This window comes from Lemur catta, chromosome 1, assembly GCF_020740605.2.
Source record: "Lemur catta isolate mLemCat1 chromosome 1, mLemCat1.pri, whole genome shotgun sequence".
NCBI lineage: Eukaryota > Metazoa > Chordata > Mammalia > Primates > Lemuridae > Lemur > Lemur catta.
The window spans coordinates 69783602-69807267 of record NC_059128.1 but is presented as its reverse complement, the minus strand read 5'-3'; the positions used below and the strand labels follow the sequence as shown (position 1 = coordinate 69807267).

The window sequence follows — 23666 nt, the reverse complement described above, 5'->3', positions numbered from 1 at the left end:
AGCTCAACACACAATAGCGGCTTTTTATCAAAGCTCACTTGTACTTATCTTGAATGGTGATACACTGAAGAAGTCCTAACATTAAGAAAAAATAATTTCAGAGAATAGTACAGAGGACAGATCTGAAAACCATTTGTTATTGTTTGTATTTGAACAAATCTAGTGCTCTCCTGCAGAATCATTGTATACTTTGCTACTTAAAATACAGAAAATATCTCCATAGTTTCCTTTAATTTCCACTATCTTGAATTCACATGGTTGTTTTGGCTAAGAGTTTTCCTTATTTAAAATGATCAGAAAAATTGGCAAATTAAATTCAGCATTTCATTATGACCAGATAGAACTCATCTGAAGAATGTAGTTGATGTTTCCACACTAATAAGTCTAAAATGTAAATCACTAAATTGATTGAAGAAAATCACATGACTCACATAGTCATATATAAACATATCCATAATGCATTGGATTAAAACTACTTTTTGTGATAAAAACACTTAGAAACCTAGATCTATAGTAAAGATTATTGACCAAAAATCTCCAACCAATATAACACTTAACTGGAAAATATTAGAAGGAAGTCTTTAAAATCAGGAATAACACAAGGATGTCTACTACTCACTACTTGTTCAGCTTTGTTTTGGAGGGCCTAGCCAGTAGAAAGTGACTGGGAAAAAAGAGTTGAAAATTTGTGTTTTATTTTCTAATGTTAACAACTTGATTTAAAAGTGGGCAAAGGACTTGAATAGACATTTCTCCATAGAAGACATACACATGGCAATAAACACATGAAAAGATGCTTAACATCATTAATCATTAGGGAAATATAAATCAAAACCAAAATGAGATACCACTTCATACCATTAAAATGGCTACTATTAAAAAAAAAAGCCAGAAAATAAGTGTTGGCAGGATGTGGAAAAGTTAGAACCCTTGTGCACTGTGGGTAGAAATGCAAAACAGTGCAACCACTATGGAAAACAGTACAGAGGTTCCTCAAAAAATAAAAAAATAGGATTATCATATCATCCAGCAATTCCACTTCTAGGTATATATCCAAAAGAATTGAATGCAGAGTTTTAAAGAAATATTTGCACACATGTTCATAGCAGTATTAGTCACAATAGCTAAAACATGGAAGCAAGTGTCCAACAATAGATGAATGGATAAAGAAAATGGGGTAGGTACACTCAATGGAATGTTATTCAGCCTTAAAAAGGAAGGAAATCCTATCACATGCTACAACATGGATGAACCTTGAGGACATTAAGCTAAGTGCAATAAGCTAAGTCCAAAAAGACAAATACTGTATGATTCCACTTATATGAGGTATCTAAAGTAGTCAAATTCATAGCAGCAGAAAGTAGAATGGTAATTGCCAGGGTCTTGGGGCACGAGTAAGTAGGAATTGTTTAATGGGTACAGTGTCAATTTTGCAAGATGAAAAAGTTCTGGAGAACTATCATACAACACTGTGAATATACTTACACTACTTGACTATACAATTAAAAATGGTTAAGACAGTAAATTTTATGTTATATATATTTTACTATAATAAAAAAATAAAATACAAATTATCATGATTTGTCTGCCTAAAAAAAAAATTTCAAATCTCTCAACTAAAAAACTAGTAGAACCAATAAGAGTATAAAGTCAGAGTTTAAAGAAACATATTAAAATCAATTGCTTTGATACACCAACAAAACAATAGGAAAAAATAGGAAAAAAATCCCATTTATAATCCAGAAACAAATTTAAATACACAAAAGCTATAAGAAGATAACTGCACAAGTTTCCTGGAGAGCATAAAAGAAATCCTGAAAAGCTGAAGAGATGAATTATGCTCCTGGATGGAAAAGTTCAGTATCATAAAGTTCCCTCATAATAAACTTAATACAATTCTAATTGAAATTCCAATTTCATAAATCTTGAGAAACTGAGTTTAAAGTTCACATATAAGAGTATATGTGCATAAATAGCCAAACAAAATTTAGAGAAAAAAAAAGAAAAACAAATTGAGGTGATTTGATCAGATATTTAAAAACTTTAAAATTACATTAATATACAAAGACAGAGATTTGGCACAAGGTCTAGATAAATATATCAACAAAAAGTAATAAAGGGCCTAGAAATAAATCAGAATATAAAAGAATTTTATGTACGAGAGAGTTGGCACTCCATTGTCTATAGAGCAAGAATGAAGTATTTATTAAATGGTGCTGGGGCAAGTAGTCATCAATTTGGGAAAACCAAAGCTAATAATAGCAAATTACATTACTGTGGTTTCACAAAGAGCCAGCTAACGTGGTAAGCTTTTTAAATGCATTATTTCATTGAACACTGAAAATATATATACTTTTACAAATAAGGAACTTCAGGCACAAAAAGGAATTAACTTGCCCACAATCGTGTAGCCAGTAGCTGCTGAAGCCTAAAATGTGATTCCATGACATCAAATTCCAGAACCCAATCTCCCTAATCATTACAATACACCGGCCCCCCTTAACGTATCCTTATCTTTACCACACACAAAAACAAACACTTGGTGGAATAAAAGTCTAAACATATATGTGTATTAGTTAAAACACAGACAGTCCCTCATTTAAAATGGTTTGACTTACGATTTTGACTTTACAGCATGTGAAAATGATAGGCATTCAGAAGAAACTGTACTTCGAATTTTGAATTTTGATCTTTTCCTGAGCTAGCAATAGGTGATAGACAGTATGATACTCTCGAGATTCTGGGCAGTGAGCCTCCGGACCCAATCACCCACACGTCACCAGTGTAAACCACTGATATGACTATTCTGTTTTTCACTTTCAGTATAGTTGTCAATAAATTAATGAGACATTCAATACTTTATTAAAAATAGGCTTTGTGTTAGATGATTTTGCCTAAGTGTAGGGTAAAGTAAGTGTTTGGAGCATGTTTAAGGTAAGCAGGCTAAGTTATGATATTTGGTAGGTTAGGTGTATTAAATGCATTTTTGATATAGCATTTTCAACTTATGATGGGTTTATCAGGACATAGCCCCATTGTAAGTGGAGGAGCATCTGTACACAAATTGGTAAACTTTAGGTTGGAGGCGTCCTTGAGGCCATAAATGATGACAACAAATCCAGAAAAGATTTTACTACATAAAATATAAAACTTCTATATAATGAAAGACACTATGAGGTAAAAGACACAGCAAGCTGGAGACTAAGACTGCATTATATACAACAATAAAAGAACTTACTTCGTTAATACATCAAAGGCTCCTTCAAATCAGTAAGAAAAAATACCCTAATAACCCAAGTAACAAAAGGGCAAAGGACACCAGCAAGTAAGTCATGAAAGAAGAAATTCATATGGTCAATAAACACATGAAAAAGGTGTCCAACACCCAGGTAATTTGACAAAGCAAATAGAATGTTATTGTAGAATTTAGGTAGTAGCTATCTACGGGTTTTCAATGGGAAAAACTCTTTCAACTTTTACGTATATTTGAAAATTTTCATAACAAAATGTTGAAAAAAATCTCCAACCCTGCTTACATCAGAAAGATACAAATTAAAAACCATATTACATATTAGGTTGGCATAAATAAATATTGGTGAAGTAAATAATGGGCACTCTTGTTTCAGTTTAGTATTAATAGGTTCAATTTTTTTAGAGGCCAATTGTATAGTATCTACCAGAGATTAAAGTGGGCCAGGACTCTAACACAGCAATTCTGCTTCAATACTATCAAAGTACTCACAGGTGTGCACAAAAATAGATGTACAAAATTTCATTACAGCATTATTTGCAACAGTAAAAGATTCTAAGCAATTACAAGGTCCATTAATAAAGGAATAGTTCAGTAAGTTACTTGAATTCAGTAAGTCTATTGAATACTATGCAGCCATTAGAAGAATGAGGTAGAGTGAGAATGCTCTGCACGTACTGATAGTTCTCTGATACACAGTAAAAAAGAAGCTAATCTTAGAACAGTTGGATAGTATGACCCTATTTTTGTGGAAATAGTTTGTCTGATGTCACTGTGTCCATGTATGCACAAATGCATATAAAAGTGTCCTAAAAGCTAAATAAAAAAATATTCACAGAGACCCCTTTAAGAAGGCAGAGGGATCAGGAGATACAATGTGAAGAACGATTTCTGCATTTTCCTCTCCATATTTAGCATTGTCTGAATCATGTATAATGATTATGAAGGTTTTTTTATTATTATTTTATTATTATTTTTCAGGCTGCTTCCTTCCTCTATGCTTCCTGAGAATTGGATGTGTCCTCTTTAGTCAGGATGAATGAAACAATTTGGGAGAAAGAGGTGAATTGGCAATGGGCTGAGAACAAAAGGGGCTACATTACAAATGGAAAGAAAAAGTAAATGCTAGACTAGAAGTCAAAAGACCTAATCTCTAGTCCTGGTTCCACTACTAATTAGCAAGTGTGATGACCTTTCTGACATTCATTTCTCCATTCTCTCCTGAACAAGGAGAGAGCTAAACCTAACATTCTCCAGGGTTCCTTCCAGTTCAAAGAATACATGGATGCTATGAATAATTAGGCTGGTGACTTGCCTCAAGATTCAAGTTTCCCAGCTAAAATGTCAAAATCATTGACTTAAATAGTTTATGAAAACTATCAGCATGTGGCCACTAAAAATCATTATTATAAAGACTGAAAAAATATGGAAAATATTCATAGGATAAGAGGGAACTCAATGAAAATACTGGGCTCAGCATGGTCACAACCATGCAAAACACACATGCATGGGGCCAGGCATGGTGGCTCACACCTGTAATCCTAGCACTTTGGGAGGTTTAGGTGGAAGGATTGCTTGAGGTCAGGAGTTTGAGACCAATCTGAGCAACAGAGCGAGACCCCATCTCTGCAAAAAGAATTAAAAAATTAGCCAGGCACCGTGGTACATGCCTGTACCCAACTGCTCAGAAGGCTGAGGCAGGAGGATCCCTTGAGCCCAGGAGTTTGAGGTTGCAGTAAGCTATGATGATGCCATTGCACTCTAGGCTGGGTGACAAAGCAAGACCATCTCAAATTAAAAAAAAAAAAATACACATTCACAGAATCAAAGACTAAAATAAACTTTCCAAAAGAAGGTAGTTTACTTCACCCATATGATGTTTTTTTCTGACACCAACCAATTCTCCAGTATCAACACCAATTCTCTGACACCAACTGGTATGTCCTACAATTTAATTGAATTCTGACACTAGCTACCCAGAATTGGCATCAGACTCCGCAGGTTTAAGGGCCAGTTCTACAAGACCACTCTCACTTCAGATGTCAGTCACAAGTACTGGGTGCCAGGATTATCCACACCTCTGTCCGGTTTGGCTACAAATTTGGGAGTTCCCACAAAACTCCTCATCTCAAGTTTGATAGTTTTCTAGAAAGACTCAAAAGAACTCAGGAAAATGCTATACTTATTATTATAACTCATTATAAAGGATACAAATGGACAGATAGAAGAAGAGGTACATAGAACAAGGTCCACAAGGGTCCCCAGCACAGGAGCCTCTGCTCCTATGGAGGTGGGGTACACCACTGTTCCCGCATGTGGATATCTTTGCTACTCTGAAGGTCTCCAAATCCCATCATTTAGAGGTATTTAATGGAGATTTCATTATGTAGGCATGATTGATGAAATCACTGGACATTGGTGGAAAAACTCAATTTCTAGTCCCTCTCCCTTCTTACCTCAGGAGTGGCAGGTGGTACTGAACATTACAATCCTCTAATCAAAGCTTGGACTTTCCGGTGACCAACTCCCTCCTGAGAGTCATTTCATTACCATAAACTTAAGTACGGTTGAAATGAGCTCATTAAGAATAACAAAAGATGCTCCTATTACTCTTCTCACTCAGGAAATTCAAAAGGTTTTAGGAGCTCTGTGCCTGGAAATGGGAACAGAGACCAAATATATGTTTCCCTTTATACCAGTCAAATATATATTATTTCCTATTATACTGTACAATCTCATCAATATGTTCTTTAAAAATATTTCTATAAGATCTTTTCAATTAAAAGGTTATTTTTTTTCCATCTAAAGTTTCTCATATTTATTAAGTCCTCGACTATGGTTATGACAGCATTTCATCTTTATGTGGGTTTCCATCAAGCAAAGGTGCCTTTCCCAAAAAAATCACAAAAAATAAAAACACCTTTTAGGATTTAAACAAATCATTCCCATAAGAAAGGTAAGACATCCAAACCCATACTATTTCATACCGAGTAGAAAGAGCAATCTGCTTTATCAAATCCAGTTACCTTTTCCCTCCTCTTCCACCCGAGAAGATTACAGCAGAGCAGACAGAAGAAAGAGAACTAAAAACACTTTGCAGACAGCAAAGAGGAGGTAAAGAAGTTAGGGATCCTACCATGAGGCAGACATAAGGCCAATTATGGCTTCTGGAAAATGCAGGCTACAACTGTTTCTTATGGTTTTTAGTGAAAACTTTTATGTCTCAGTTATTAAAACTCTATTTTGCTTGCTTTTGCATAGAATAGTTTTAGCTATTTGTATTTTATATGGAAATACACAGAGCTGAGCATAACCAAGAGGCATACTCTAGTAGATTATCGTGACTGATTGTAGAGTTATAGTCACTAAGATGGCTGGTACAAGTCATTAAGTGAAACTGTTACAAGGTTAGAAAAGGTTAGAGAACAATGGAACAGAATAGAGTCCAGTGGGGGAAGGTGGATTTTTCAATAAATAATTCTGGGTAGTTTGGGTATGGACAAAACAAGACTTGACTTCACGTCAACTCATAGGTAAAAATCAATGCCCAGTATATTGTAGGTCTAAATGATAAATGAAGAGTACTGATGCTTTTTCAAGATAATTTAGGAGAATATTTTTATGATTGGGTTAGGAAAAGATTACTTTAAGAAGGCTCAAAATGCCTTCACCATAAGGACAAGATGCATCAGAGTAAAACCAAAAATTTCTACTCATCAAATGGTACCATTAAGAGAGTGAAAAGGCAACCCACACAAAATAATTCAATTTATATTAACTTCAAAAGAAGATTAAACGAATCTATAATGTTAGAAGTCAGGATAGGTGGTTTCCTTTGAGGAAAAAGGAAATTGTAATGATTGGAAGGGGACTAGAAAGGGGGCTTCCGTTGTGCCGAAAATGCACCATGTCTTGATCTGCATGGTTGTTACATGGGTGTATTTGCTTTGTTATAATTAATAGATCTGTACATTTACAGCTCACAAAATTTTCTATGAGTGTTATACTTCAATAAAAACTTGCGTTAAAAAGGTCACTTGTGATGCAGTTGAACTTTGTATATCTCATTTTATTTTTACAATAAGTATTTAAAATTATCATTACCCTCATTTTTACAAAGATACAGACCCAGAGATTAAATATCTTGTCCCAAGTCACAGCTAGCACATGACACAGGCAAGCTTCAAACTCAAGTCTAGTTGACGCTCAAACCCAAGAAACCAGCAGTAAAGATAATGCCAGACTTAACACCTCCCCAGGATTCCCCTGGTTCTGTTTTTTTTCCCTTCCACGTTCTCATCACGTGTTCTCACCCCTTCATGCAGTGCTTCTCTTTATCTGGAAGGAGAATGCTTCAGTTTACATATTGAAACTCTGGGTTTAGATATTTTTCGGAAATGGAGCAATTTGTTCTTTTTACAGAAGAAAAAATTGTTATTTACAATATCCCAGCTGTCTTCTATGGAGAGGGGATCCAAAGGAGCGTCCTGTCCTCTGCTTGCTGAGCTACTCAATGGCTAAAAGCCCACGAAAGCGAGACTGAGAGGAAGGAACTAAATCACAAACACAAAGGTATTCTGGGGCTAGCAGCAGAGGAAGCCCAAGCCAGGACGCTGGAGAGGCTGCTTGGTGGAGGATCCAGAGAAAGAACACTCGAAAGAACACTCGGTGGCTGGCAACAGAGGAAGGTTTGGCAGGGAGAAGAAAAACAGGGCCACCTGGATAGAAGGTTTGAGAAAGAAGACTATTGAAAGGAGATGTCTGTAAAAATGCAGCATAGGACATGGCATATAAACCTCATTCTAATCTTCCCTAAAAGGCCTCAAACTAGACTGAATGTGCTGGTTTTATATTCTCTCAGACACAATAAAACTACAGAAACTACTATAATAAAAATGTTTGTTCATGTACCTCCTAATATCAAGTGCATGTATACCACACAGATTACCACACAGACTGTGGCTCTGCTAATGTTAACTGAATGGGCCTCACCTGAGCTTTGCAAGAATGCACAGACTACAAGCACATTTATTTGCTTTAAATTGCTTGGATGAGCTTCCATAGTATAAAAAATAGCATTAAATTCTCTTCCTTGATTTTTATATGAGGGATCAAAAAAGCAGCATGAAATGCCCAATTTCTGCAAATATGTCCAGCAAGTCAGTATGGCCTTCATATGCTCTTCTTTATTATTCAGACTGACTCATTTCAGGTCCCACAATTTTTTTAATAACCAGCATATTTATTGATAAATCATGGTTGTATATATTTATGGGGTACACTAGGATATTTTGATATATGTATACAATGTGGCATGATTGAATCAAGCTAATGAATACCCATCAGTGCACTTACCTATCATTTTTTGTGGTGAGACATTTGAAATTCTTAGTTACTTTGAAATATAGAATGCATTATTATTGACTATAGTCACCCTGCTACGCAATAGATCTGAAAACCTCCTGTCTATCTGGAACTTTGTACTCTTTTATCAACAACTCCCCATTCCCTCCCCTCCACACTCCAACCCCAGCCTTTGATAACCATCATTCTACTCTCCACTTCTGTGAGTTCAACTTTATTAGATTCCACATATGAGATCATGTAGTATTTGTCTTTCGTGCCTGGCTTATTTCAGTTAGCATCATGTCCTCCAGATTTATCAAGTTACTGCAAATGAGCAGATTTCCTCCTTCTTAAATGCTGAGTAGTAATCCATTGTGTGTATAACATATATCACATTTTCTTTATCCATTCATCTGTTGGTGGATACCTAGGTTGATTTAATGTCTTGGCTCTTGTGAATAATGTTGCAATGAACAGAAGTACAGATACTGATTTCAGGGTCCACATATTGATTTCAGTACCTTTGGATATATACCCAGAAGTGGGGTTACTGGGTCACACTGTAGTTCTATTTTTAGTTTTTTGAGGAATCACCCATGCCATTTTCCATAAAGTCTGTACTAACTTACATTCCCACCAAAAAAGCTCCTATTCCCATGTGTTTTCCTTGTTGGATCCTTAAATATTGGTATGTTGGTAAAGAAAAAATCCACTCTCCACTCTCTCCTCCCTACCTTGGGGCTGTCATTCTCTCCAAATTGTAATTTCAACTCATTAATTACATGTATCTTTCAGCAAGTCATACTGGCTGTCACCTATAAAAGAATAAGATGAACTAAAATGATCTAAGATGCTTGTAGCACTAAGTTTTTAATATTCTGAGATTCTATATTTTAATCTCTTGCTTCTACTCCCCTGAGCCAAATATTTCTTTGAACACAGTATGTGACTCCTGAGTCTCTGGTCCATACGTTAGAATTCCCTCTCATAAAAGTCAAGCTTTAGCTCCCATTTATGTTGGGGAAGTCAATTTCCTTTTCCACAGCTCCCAGCTCTATAGTAAGTTGAAGCTTAGCACATTCATTTCACCTCCAGTTTTCCAGTATACCTCTCTTCCTACACTCACAAAATGTAAGACTTTCCTGGTCTTTAGTCTGTGTAGCTTCACAGACTATCACAATTTCTAGACCATCACAATCATTTCATGCAGGTGATGGTAGCATGCCACATATATTTCATATGTATATGAAATATATATATAACGAACAAATCTACTGCCTAGACTATGAAAGAAGACACAGGATCATTTGTTTGGACACATGCTTTTAAATGAAAATCCATTCATGGCTAATTCAGCTTATTAGCAATGAATGGAGAAATTAAAACTCAATTTTACAGTAGACCAATAAAATATCCCAAGATATGTAGAGCTCTCCCTGGCGGGTAAAGCAAGGATGTCTGACTCACCAGGAATGGTGGCAAACAGCTCTGTCACTTTGTAATGAGGGGAACCCAAATTAGAAACAAACTAGAGAGTAGGTGGATCTTTACTAAGTTGAGCAATGGGTTATTTTTTGTCTATTTGATCTGAAATGCTCTAAATAAAGACATTCCCAAACTACTCTAAGGCTCTTTTATCTTAAGGGTGGTGAGAGTAAGTCCCGAGAGATGCCACACGTACTGACAGTTTGCTTACCTTCAGTAACCACAATGCCCTATGCCACATTCTCTTTTCTACAAAAGCCATGGTCCTCACACTCAGCAGGGCGGTACATAGGCCATTCCCCCACCCCTGGCCAGCTCTGAGGTGCTGCAAGTGGAGAGAAAGAGTTTTCCAGAAACCAAATATGCACAGCTCATTTCAGAAAGTATTAATGCTTTTCTTCATACTTGTTTCTTCTTTGTCTATGGGTAATTAAATCACTGACAGTTCCCCAAGTGGTACCATTTTAATTACACAAACATGAATCGCATTTCCTCTCAAGATCTTGAAACGTACATCATGACTATATATTTTTTAAATTTCTTAATAAATAATGAGAAATTTCAGGCAATCCATCATACTAAATGGGAGATGGACAGGAAAGGAAGCCCAGCTGTGGGCTAAGTGTTTAGAACAAAGGTTTTTCATCTGAACCTGGGGGTGTCTGCAGGTGGCTGTGGGGTAGGGGAGAACGGTTTAAAATACATGCTAAAAAATGCATTGTTTTCTTCCGTAGCTTTGTCATTACTAGACTTTTAAAGGAGTCTCAAAGTAAGAATCACAAACAGCAGTAAAACTAAGGGAAGGGACTACTGAGGTCAGTCAGTCCAAATGTGTCCTTCACTCAGTCAAGCCCTGGCATTGGAGGGATGGGGGGGAAATCATCTATGGCAAAGCTGGTGGTATGCTTGAGTCACTTGGATGGCATAAGTGCAATTTTGTTATATGGATATATTGTGTAGCAGTGAGGTCTGAGCTTTTAGTGTGCCCATCCCCCAAATGGTGTACATTGTGCCCAACAGGTAATTTTTCATCCGTCGCCCACCTCCCACCTTTGGAGTCTCCAATGACTGTTATTTCACTCTGTATTCAGTTACTACATTCTTAGGAACACATTAGACTTCTAGGAAAATAAACAAATCACAAGAAAAAAATTCATATTGTACTTGTTTTAAAAAATATGCCTGGGAATATGTTTAGAAAAAATATGTAAGATATATACATATACATAAACATTTATCTATAAATATTATATATTTAACTTACTGAATGTCATAAAAAACTTTGAATAGTTTTAAATGTTCCTAGTGAAAATACAATGCATTCTCATTTCCATCTCACATTAATTTATAAATTAATGCCATTCCAAGAAAAATTCCAAAGGTATCCTTTTGAAACTCAGCTATGTAGAGTAAGTTTTTCTAGAAGAATGAATATATGAGGAAATACAAAAACTTTTTTGTGCAAAAGTAATTGAACTGCCAAAATTTCTGAGATGTATTGCAATGCTACAATAATTAAGATACTGGCATAATATAGAAACCTATCAAAGAAAATAGAAAGCCCCAAACAGTCCTGAACTTAGTATAGCAAGGGAATATTTATTGCTATAAAGTTAATTAGCAATTTAGGAAAAAAATTGTATTTGATCTCTACCTTCGGGCTACGTACCAAATTATTTACATGAAATGGAAGGAAGGAAGGAAGGAGAGAAGCAAAGGAGGAGAAGAAACCACTTAACTATGAAAATACAGGTAATCTTGGATCAAGGAAAGTCTTTTAAGCCAAAAGAAAAATGTTATATGATAAAGAGGATAGATTTGACTATATAAATATTTTAAACCCCTATAGATCAGAAAACACAGTAAATAAAATTAAAAGCAAATGATAAAAAGGGAAAATATTTAACAGTTTCAAAGAGTACTAATTTTTTATGTAAAGATATCTAGTAAGAAAAAACAACTGTGGCAATTTGGTAATATGCATCAAAAACCTCAAAAAGGTATATACTATTATATCCAGCAATTCTACCAATAAGAATTTATCCTGATTTATTAAAGATAAAAAATATATTTAAGAACAAATATATTTACAGTACTGTTATTTATAAAACATTATTTATAACTTTTGAAACCTAAATTTCTATTAATATCATCGATAATATTTAGTAAAAATCATTTAAAGTGTTCAAATAAGAAAAGCAATTTGTAATATGATCCAAATTTTATTTTTTAGTATTAAATTAATGTAGGCCTATCATATTTCAAAATGTTGACAATGGTTTCTCTGAAATAGAACCATAAAGTTTCTTTTGCTTTATGATTTTCCTGGATATTTCCAAATTTTATTTTATAATATAGGGAAACATTTAAAAACTTAGGGAAGATTTTCTGAGCTCAGTGAACAAACCCTCCACATTAAGGCAAAGTAGGTATCCCAAGAGCAAGACTCTGAATGATAGACATATTTTCTATGAACTGATGAGAGTAGAACATATAACCCTCCCACAATATGATAAAAAGTAGGAGTTTCTCTTCATGCCCTTGTACTAAAAACCTGTGTTATGAGATATAACAAGGAAAGCAAGTGTGTGAGCATTCGTCTCCATGAAAGTTTTATTTTTATTTATTTACTTTTTTAGAGAACGGGTCTCACTCTGTCACCCAGGCTGGAATGCAGTGGTGCAATCATAGCTCACTGCAGCCTCTAACTCCTGAGCTCTAGCAATCCTCCTGCCTCGGCCTCCCGAGTCTGAGATTATAGGTGTGTGACGCTGTGCCCAGGCGGGCTTTAGAAGCTTCTCCACGTGGGGCCTGCTGACTGCTCATCATTGGCAGTGCGACTGTGCTGGGGATCTTCTACTTGCCTCTTGAGGTCCACTCTCCCCTGTCTGCACCCTATTCTGGGACCCATTAGCCAGCCTGAAGGGATGGCCTATAGTGGCTCCCAGTCCTCTGACTTCTCTTCAAGTTTGGCCAATGGGAATGATGGCGGGAGATTAGAGAGCAGGAGGCAAAGTAGTCGGGCTGTGTCTGCACTGGCTCCCGGCCTGGCATATCCCCAAGGATTGGCCACCTCTCTCTACTGAGGGCCACAGGTCTTGTCCAGCAGCCCTCTCCATGCCACTCAGCTTCCCTCTGAAGTTCTTAGTTTCCTGGATAGCTAACGGTAGCATTGCCCCTTCAGGTCTAGAGGTGGTAAAAGCTTCTCATTGTTACTGGCCCCGGAACAGTGCTCTATCTCTCATTGCATATCCTGAACCCTGCCCACACCTTTGTGAATAATAAACTCTCCTCAAATCATCCAATTAGAGTGTCACCTATTCCTGGCAAGACCCTGGTTGATACAGTAATGTATGTATTCATCCTAGAGAAAGTAAAATTTAAGTATATTTGCACTAAACAAAGCAAAAGGAAAAAAGTGATCTCATGTGGTTTAGAAAAATTTTTCATTCGAGTTTGTGATAAACAGAAGTTTAGCCCTATGCCACCTCTATGCTTCAGTTACCTAGAACATCCTAATGCTTTCCAGTCAATTTTTTTTTTAAGACTTTGAGTGAGTAACTAACTCTTATGTAACTTTGCTACAGAGTAGAGGACAGTGTATTTAGAAGTGAAATAGAGGGAACACTGGTTATCCTATCAGACAAATCACTTTTGCCACACATCCAATTTAAAGGTAGACATTTTCCTCCTAGGTCCATCTGGTATCTTATCACAAAACACCTTTTCACTTTGTTCAAGGACTGGGTTTTACGTTAACCCCAAGTCTCATTTGCTGTTCAGGTTTACTGGATCCAAACATGTCTGGTATACAGTATAGAAAAGATAGCATGAACTCACCATGAGTTTATTAACCATTTAAGAATCTGAGAAGCCCACTTAAAAAAGAAAAGTCCTATAAAAAAAAAAAAAGGCAAGGCCATCCCACAAGTTTGTTTCAATATCAAGGTCCTGTTTTCAGAAGACAAAGAATTCTGAGAGCAGCATAGGGTTTGGGTTTGTCACTCAGATTATCCCAACCTCATTGCAAGAATGAGGGGAACAAAATGATCTCTACCCTCAAAATTATTGTGAGGCATTCTAATCACAAGGCAGAATCACACTGATAATGTAAGAAAGCACAGCACAAGAGATGGGGCAAAATGATTCTATTTCATTTGAGCAGAGCAATTGAGGCACAGCAGTAAATTAGCACCATGAGCCCCCAGCCCCACCCAGCAGGACAGGTGGGCTCCAGCACCTGCAGCAGTCCTTCCAGTGCCAGCTCTGGAGGCTGCTGGTGCTTCTCACAGCAGGCACATCACTAAGGCTCCAAGAGCTCACAGACAGGCACTTGATGGTGGGCACAGTTTCATCGGAATGACATCAAGGCATCAGCTGCCAAGGGAGGTAGTAGTCACAGTGTCAGCAGCTGCACATGATGCTGGAGGCTTTGGGAGTAGTGGGAGAGAGCCATGTTGGCAGTGAGCACCAGTAGTAGCAGTGAGCTACCCTCACACATCTGAGAAGACTCCAAAGCCATAGTTGAAAGGGGCAGCTTCTTTTATATTAGCTCCCTTCATTTTCATCTTCAACAAAAGTGAATTTACAGTATTAAGTGATTTCTTAAGCCCTGAGAAAGAGTATTGAATGGTAAGTTCTGAGCAGAAAGAAATCAGAGCAATGGCAAGTCCAACATAGCTGAGGGCAGCACAAGGACAGCGGGGGCTCATGACGAAAGCCACCATCTTTTCCCCAGCTCTGCTGAGGACTGGGCTTGGTTGTCAACAGCACAGAACTCCAACAGCACACACGAAACAGGAGCACTAGAGACTTAACCTCCCCTTTCACCAAGTTAACGTATAATACACTCCAGAAAATAAAAGCACGGAAGATGTAAAAGCACAAGACCTGGAACACCTGGAGCTATCTTGAATCTAATTTTCATCTCTGTGCTCGCTTATAGAGTGACAAATTTTGTATATTTCCCTAAGGGAGGAGAAACCAATGGAAACACCACAAAATGTGTTCAATTATAAACCAAATGCTTGTAAGACTCCAGTTTTCTGAATAACAGAGTTTAAGAAAATTACAGGGAAAACATTAACTTTCTCAAAATTAGCAATACATGGTGAGGCAACCATATACCAGTATCCAGTAATGGGCTAAAAAATAAGTTTCCTGCGTGCATGGAGTATCTGATTTTCCTTTAGAACTCTCCTCACCTCCCCCTCAAAGTATCAGCGGATTAATGAGCACCTCCTGCTAGCTCTCAAGGAGCTGGGCACTAAACCTGGGAGTGCAGTAGTACAGCACGCGGAGCCTCAGGGAGCTGGCTGGGGACCCACAGGCCTTCTCCAGAAGACGGCCCCTCTCTCACTGTGTAAGGCTGCTGGCAGAGCCCGCCCAGTAGAACTGTCCTTATTAGCCCCTTTCTTCCTCCTCTTTCTCCCATCTCATCTAAGACTTTAAGTAGCTCTGAGCATACATTTTATTATATTAAAAAAGACTTTATTATGATGCTCCTCTGAGCCTATGAAAATGAAGAGTACAGAAAGCAAAGACCAAGGAGTATCTGTAGAGGTATAAACACCCCCAAAATATTACTTGAGGTGGATTCAGAAACCATTTGTGACGTTTATTTCCTTCTCTACTCAGCAAATGCCGATTATCACAAGGAAGATGGCCACGATACACTGGTAGGGACAAGACTAAAATCACCAATATTTAGGAATAAGGGCTAGGCATGGTGGCTCACACCTGTAATCCTAGCACTTGGGAGGTCAAGGCAAGAGAATCACTTGAGGCCAGGAGCCTCACAACACAGCAAGACCCATCTCTACAAATTTTTTTTTTTAAAAATTAGCTGGGCATGGTGGCACACACCTGCAGTCTTAACTATTTGGGGGGCTGAGGCAGGAGGATCGCTTCAGCCCAGAAGTTTGAGGCTGCAGTGAGTTATGATCACACCACTGCACTCCAGTTTGGATGACAGAATGAGACCCTATCTCAAACAAATAAAATAGGAATAAAAACCCACAGGATCCTGATTTTCTATTAAAGCAAACTTTAGTACTTTTAACTCATACTGTGCCAGATCATGAAAAAAATAACTCAGCATGCGGTTTGATATTGCAACTACAAGCATTCCAGTTTTGGAAAATCAAATATGAGCAAGAAGACTGAAACAGCTATATATATTTTCATTAAGGATATGAGAGAGTTTTCACTCTACAAATCAAACACTGTAGAAAAAATGCTCTGAAGTAACTAACATCTTGAGAAAGTCATAAATTATAAATTACAATTGTGTAAATGGAGGACAGAAATGATCCCAAGATTCACCTGCCAACATGTTCTCAATCACTGGAGTAATTTAATGATATGACAGAAAAACCTAGTGAACCACCAAAACTTTGACTCATTCATGTCTACCAATAACAGGAATGGAAAGAAGTATTTTTCTATAATCAAACAGATAGACCTTATTACACACACATACCTAAGAAAACAAAATATAAGCCATGTATAGATAACCTCCAAATATCAGGAAGAAGGCAAAGAGGTTTCAGAGATACATATGTATACATCCAATTTAGATACACCTGTCCTCAAATCCTTTAGTATTTTTTAAAATTTTGCATGAAACTTTCACTTAAAGAGTAACAACATCTAGATTTCCATTCCATTTAAATATACTCAAGTTTCTGGAAGGTTTCCAGAGAGTTAGGTTGCTTTAAAATTGGCCATGCATTAAATAAAGCTTTGTCTAACCAAAGTGAATGAGTAACCGATATGGTATCTGTATGTACATTCACTCTGCACAAGGTTCCTTTATCTCAAAAGCATTACTCAAAGACAAACAACGAATCAGCTTACAGCTCTGGAGAATCATACTCTGCCTCTCCCAGCAACATTGCCAGCTCACAAACATTATATGAGGACCAACCAGCTGCTTCCTGGGGGATTTGTAATCTACCTTCTCCATCAGTTCCCCAAGGTTTCTCCTACTTCATTCAAACCACTGCATTCATCTTTCATCTCTAAGAGATCCGTTAACAAATGCAAAGGTTCACTTTAACAGCAAAGCCCAAAAGAGAAGCCTTCTGCACTACATTTTATAATGAAACAAAATCCCAAATTCTGAGAGTCTACTAATATAGACCTGAAAGCCACTGCAGGAAGAGATTCATTCCTGGGTCCCTGGTTTCTTTTCACATTACCTGCTTCAGTGTACTTCAATCCCACTTTTTCTTCCGTGTCTTTTGTCTTTGGGGGTGGCCAGACAGCTTGGAGCCTGCCAGGAGTCCTATCGTCCTGCTCAGTGGGGCTCTGGTCAGGCTGTTGAAAAAGCAGGTAAAAAATAAGTTAAATAAAATGTGGCCAGAGCCAATTAATTCTTAAAAACAATATGCTAACCCTAATTCTAAAATTAATTTTAATGGCCAGCTGCACATTGCTCTCATTCACTGTAACTGAGATATCTCTTACTACAGTATGATCCTTTTCCAAAAATGTAAGGTGATCAAAGTGAAAATTTAAAATGACAAAAAAACAAAAAACTCAAGGCTAAGTATATATATCACACCCTTAATAGATGATTTTTATTATATAACTATCCTAAAAAGCACAAATATACTTTGAGCTGAAGATACAGACACAAATGTACTACATTCAGGTACTTTTATAGGAATGTTTACAAATGTATCCCAAACTCCAGGGTTATTTATAATATAAAGACTAATTTTGCATTTTCCTTGAGCATTACCAAGACATATTTCTAAGCACCCTACATTGCTAATTTCAATTTTTTTCTTTCCTATAATGTATGAATGAGATTGCCTTCATGTTCACATTATTTTTATAGGAGTTGATTTTTTTACAACTAGGAGAATGCTATATTTAGTTTTTAATTATAACCAAAGATAATTTTGCCAAAAACTTTCATTTTTAACATTTTAACTGAATATATTAAATATATGATGGAATGATAATCATATACTGAATTGACATTAAGCAAGAAATTCTATTCATTGTTCTTATGAACATTTAAGATCTACTGGACAGGTGCTTGCTAGTCTTTATAAATTACCTGAGGTAGTTTTCTTTCAATGATAATAACAGCTTCCATTAATTGGATGCTTCTCATGTGTTATCATCATTTAATCCCCACAACCACCGTATAAGGTAAGGGTTATTTTCCTCATTTTGCACATGGGGAGATAGAGACTCAGCGATTATCCAGGTCACCCAGCCAGTAAACGGCAGTTAGAATTAAAACTCAGGCCTCATTCTAAACCCAGTCCTCAATCAGGAAGTCTCCCAACCAACGTGGAACATGTTAATCACATCACAGACTCATATTTTGCCAAATGGTATACTTTCAAAGGAAAGATATAGTTTCCACAGAGGTATAATTAAGTGGTGAGGAAACTCTGTAAACCCAAGCTATACTTCCATATTGCGTCACTTCCTCATGCTGCTTGGTTTTTATGAGGACATTTATTATTAATGTTTAAACTTAGAGTGACAGTTACCCTTTCCTGCCTGCACATCCCTCTTATAATATCCCAGAAAGATAAAAGGAAGAATGAAAAGCACTTGTGTCCAACTGCATATTCCTTACAAGGACAATATAATTTCATCATAATCATTTTTCACTGAAAAGAGTCAATAATGATAGGCAACTGGGATTCACTTTTGGCAGGAAACCTGAAAAGAAATACGGCAGCACCACATTTTATGACAAAATGCAAAATCCAATTCTACATACGCTTTTGGAATCACAGGGGCCATCTGCTGGCTTTGACTTGGACCGTTCAAACACAGCTCTTAGTGACTCCTTCTCATGTCTCATCTTGCGCTTGAGAGCTTCCAGCTCAGAGGTGTCTGCTGTGGTCCCCTTTTTGGGGGGACGGATGAATAACGCTTTAAAGGCCTCCAGGGCAGTCTCCGGTGGTTTGGGTTTGACCTCGCTGTCCTGGGTTTGGGCTTCTCCGGGGCCGCTCTGGCTGTCCTGGTCAGCACTGCAGCCCATCTCTTCTTTCCTGGGCGACTCAGGGTCTGCCGCCTTCAGTTCGGTTTTGGGCATGTCAATGTTGAGCAGCTGAGAGAGCTGTTCCAGCAGAGTGGGAGTGGCCTTCGGATCAGTTGCTTTCTCCCCACTCCTCACCGTCTGTGGCCCTAGGGACTTCTGCACAGGCTGGGTCAACTTGAGCAAAGCCAGGTCCCCATCCTTTGGTTTAATTTCAGTGATGGTCTCCCCTCCCTCAGCTGTAGCCCCCTTCTTCAGCACACGAAGCCCACTAAAAAAAGCTGGAAGCTGGAATGACTTCTCTCCAGGGACTTCTTTTTTAGAAGAGGCATTCTCTGTGATGCCAGCACTCAAATTCTGGTCTGTTACTGCAGGTAGGACTTGAGACCCTTCTTCAGCCTGGCCCTGGCTGGGGCCATGCTCGGTTTGAAGGCCACCATGGCCAGATTCCAGTTTGCTACTTATCTCAGGTGTAGTCCTTTGAGAATCTTCTGCACAGAGCTCTGCATCATCTATTTCTCCAGCGGCAATACTTTCCTTAGGATATCCTGGTTTTTCTTCAGGATCCTGAGATGGTTCAGATAAAACAACACTGGGAGACTTTGGGCCATTGGTGCTGCTTCCCTCTTCTGGTTCCTGGCCATTGTCATCAGAATCAGAATCACTGGTGGTGTGCACAAGGGTCCCACGAACCCAGATGACATCGTCTCTGGTCACACTCAAAGCAGTGAGTGGAGGAAGCTCTTGACCAGGAAGAGAAGTCCCTGCTTCAGCTTTCCTCTGACTTCCCTCTGACTCTGTCTCCACGGTCTTCCCATCCTTTCTGAGGTCAGGTGGAACGCGAGCCTCTGCCTCCTGCTGATCCTCGCCAGCACTGGGCTCACCCTGCCCAGGTGTGGGATCCACTCCTAAGTTGTGGAATGCCTTCAGCACAGCATCTTCCTCTTCAGGATTCACAGATTCCAATTTATTTGTAAATCCAAATAAGGATTTCATAGAGAACTTACTCAGGATCGACTGAGCCATTTCAAGTCCAGCTTCGGGTTTGTCTGGCTCCGAGACATCACTGCCATTCAGAGATTCACCAACATCCTCCATGTCTCAGTAACACACTCGGTGGAAGTTCCGACTTGTGTTACCTTCCCCTGCTCTCTCAGTTTATCCACTCCATCTGCTCTTAATTTACAGGACAGAAAGCAACAGGACCCGGGAGTCAGGCTCTCAGCCACACCGCGAACACCCTTGGCCTATTTCAGATCACTGTGTCCTCCTTCCGGTTTGCGCGACGATGGTGTGCCCAGGGCAGCTGTAAAACGTCTGTGGAGCTCCACACCCAGAGGCAGCCGAGCTGCGCACCTTACTACACACAGACGGGGAGGCTGCTCTTCTGGGACTTCCGTATTTATTCCGGTGGACAAAAGGCTTTTTGTCACAGGGAAAGTCAGCCTGCCCCGTAATCCCAGCCCAGGACTTCACGAGGAGCTCCGCCCCAGGGCCGGCGGTTCTCCTGGTGGCATTCAACTTCCTCATTGGTGAGCCAGTGGAGGCTCCTGAAAGTGCTGAGCCGGCAAGCTGACCCTGACAGCCCTTAACCACTGCCTGGAGCAGCCTAAGGAATTCAGAAGTGAATCAGCAGAAAAGGACTGAAATATTCCTCACACAGGCCCTCTTTTCCATCTGGATTATGATCAGATACCTGGGCCATGCAAGCCAAAAAACTAGCAGTGCACCCAAATCAACAGCCACTTAAAAAGCCCAGATCAAAGAAATAAAGGAAAGAAATAGATCATCTCAAAATACCCAGAACTCTCAAAGCAGTTAATTTACTGCTCTTGAAGCTCTTTTTTTTTTTTTTTTTAAGTGCTTTCTTCCACTTCCCGGCAGGTTTCATCTGGAATGCAGATTTTTAGCTGCCGAGTCAGAAAAGGAAAACCAACACGACTGGTTTCAGATTACTGCTGTTTTAGCTCTGCCCTGGCTGTCTCCATGCTCTGCAAACAGGTACTAGGCAAGCACACCCACCACACCCAGTGTCCAGCAGCCATGGGGTGGCAGAGTAAACAGCCCTGGCGTGGCAGGAATGATTATCCTCCACACTCCCTGTGCCAACCGCAGGCTTCTTTCTGTTCAGCAGCTGCGATGTGCTGGCTTCCTTAGGAATCTTGGCAGCAGCGGGACACCCCTCTCCACTTTGGCATTCCAACCAACTAAATGAAACTTGGCATGACACCACACAACACACAACCTGCCTTGTTAGGCAAAGCAATTCAAAGATCCCCAAGGATCCACATTCTCCTGAAGGGTAAAATGTCTGAAAGGTCTCTTATGAGTAAAGTCTCTATCACAGACCCAATTTGCCTAAAACAAAAACAGGACAGACAAAACAACCTCCAAACATCAGCTCAATGTCGTTCCCACCACTCTGATTATCTGGTGGGAACCTGGCAACTAAGGACAGGGGTGAAAAATTGTAGCTCTGTTTCCCAGCTGCATAGCTGCCTCTTGGGACGGCTTCCTGTTGTACCTGAAGGTCTGTTTTCCAATTCCAGTCCAGTGTGCAGGCATGTGGTGAGTACCTGTGATGGACATGGCATTGTGCTGGATCAGGAGGAAAGTCAAACTGGCTTAATAGTCATTGCCAGCTCTCTTGGAGCAAAGCTCCAAGAAGATTGTGGTCAAGTGTTATACACAAACAGCAATTTCTTCTGCAAAATGGAAGCTGTAGCCACAAGTAAAATGACAGTCTTGCTTTATCTGCAGCAAGGAATGGCTGTGTGTCACACATTGATAACAGTACTAAAAACAATATTCGTAGTATTAATAGTGTAATCATACATTTCTAGCAATGTGTTCAAAAGGAATCCTCATGCAAATAAAAGGGGTATACATATCATGACATCCCACTATGGGAAAGTTAAGAAAGCATTTTCTAAACCCTGATTTAATCTTGTATCCAAATTGATACTGTCCTGTTTGCTCCTGATTGTAGTATATTTTGGGATTATTAACTGAGGCACACTTAATCAAAAAGCCACCAGGACAATGCAGAAACATTCAGTGGTACAATTTAAGTCTCAGAACAAGCTTCCTGTCTAGAGGAAATGCCCATTGATAAAAATCAAACTTCTACTTCCTTCAAGATTGTGGAAAGAAGGAATCATCACACCAGATCATAAGATCTGTCTTAACAGCTGTGCAGACCATTCGATGTAGGGGGGAGGGGAGGAGACATGGCACATATTTGGTGTTGTTTTCTTTTTTTAACGGAGAAGCCTCCATTTTCTCAGACATAACTAATTATTGATTTCCAGAATAAATTTCCAGGCCCTGCAAGAGATTTGGGCAAAATGGGCCATAGGCTGGAAGGGGCTGTTGGCCCTTTTATACCATGAAATGGAGCAGAATTATAAAGTTTCAGCATCCTGTCAATACTCACAGATGAACACAATTTCACGGAAAGTGAGGAAAGTCTTTGGTTCCAAGGGATGATTCCATTTCATCCCCTTGGCTCTAAGTCAGTAAGGTATTATGAAGCTCATTTTAAAAGTTAAGCATGCACAGCTGAGAGAAGGTAACCGAACAAAGTTACACAGCTAGTAAATTGGGAGTAATAACATCATCTAACATTTGAGGGTTTACTAGGTGCCAAGCACTGTTTTAGGTGCTCCACACATATTAACTCATTCGATACAGATACCAACTATATGAGGTTGGTATTATTATTCTCTTCCTCCTGCTAGGAAACCGAGGCACAGAAAGCTGAAATAGCTTGCCTACGTTCACAGAGCCAGTGAATGGTGGACTAGAACTTTCATCCAAGCAATCAGGCTTCAGAATCCATACTCTTAACTATTACTCTAAAACCCAGAGCTCCACTTCCTTCCTTAATAGACTGACACACACAGCTAAATCTTGAAGTACAAAGGTGTTTCAGCCCAGTTCATTGGTGGTGTTTAAGATGCGAACGATACTTTATCTTCTGCGATGATACAGAAGAAGACTTCACAAAAAAACTGAGAATGACCATCCTTTTCTCCTGTGTAACTAGAAAAACATCCAGAGATGCTTCTTAGAGAAAAAAATAAAATCAAGAATTCCAGTAACACCTACCTGACTCGTCTACTGTCTGTAGATAAGACACAGAATCCTCTGGGCTCAAACGTGTCACGAGATCTTCCAGCTTACCCATACCATTCTCCTCCATTTATAAAGCATGACTCCTGTTACCAAGACGTACTCATCTAAGGTCATCAATGAGCACCAACTATGGATGAGGCTCCGACGATACAAAAATGAAGATACCCCAGCCCTCCGCTTCATGAAACGTACAGTTTAGTAGGGAAACCAGCCAAGACAGAGGTGACTCTTTTGTCACACACTGAAACCAAGGACTTTATACCTCACACTCAGTCTGAATAGCAATAGCTGAACCTAAAACAATTTTGAACGAAAGCCTGCACTGACCGTCTAATTATGAAGATGAGTAAGAAAGAGCAGCATGGTATTTCAAAGAGATCTTTTGAGCACTGACTCTTTCAGGCCTCTGGTTCTCATGACCATAAGAAATGTTGC

The 23666-nt window shown here is 38.8% G+C and overlaps 1 protein-coding gene across 2 annotated transcripts in view; it reads right to left on the bottom strand.

Moving 5' to 3' along the window:
* Positions 1-23666, bottom strand: part of FMN1 (formin 1) — a 342614-nt gene that overhangs the window by 242233 nt on the left and 76715 nt on the right. Inside the window, exons 1-2 of one of the 2 annotated variants that reach the window (XM_045527703.1) lie at positions 18834-20609; positions 17284-17401 (exon numbers count right to left, since the gene is read on the bottom strand). In XM_045527703.1, the coding sequence (XP_045383659.1) occupies positions 17284-17401; positions 18834-20192 (1477 nt within the window). In that variant the 5' untranslated portion in view covers positions 20193-20609. Of the gene's footprint in view, positions 1-17283; positions 17402-18833; positions 20610-23666 lie in introns of those variants that run through there. The other variant, XM_045527700.1, reaches the window with a different exon arrangement.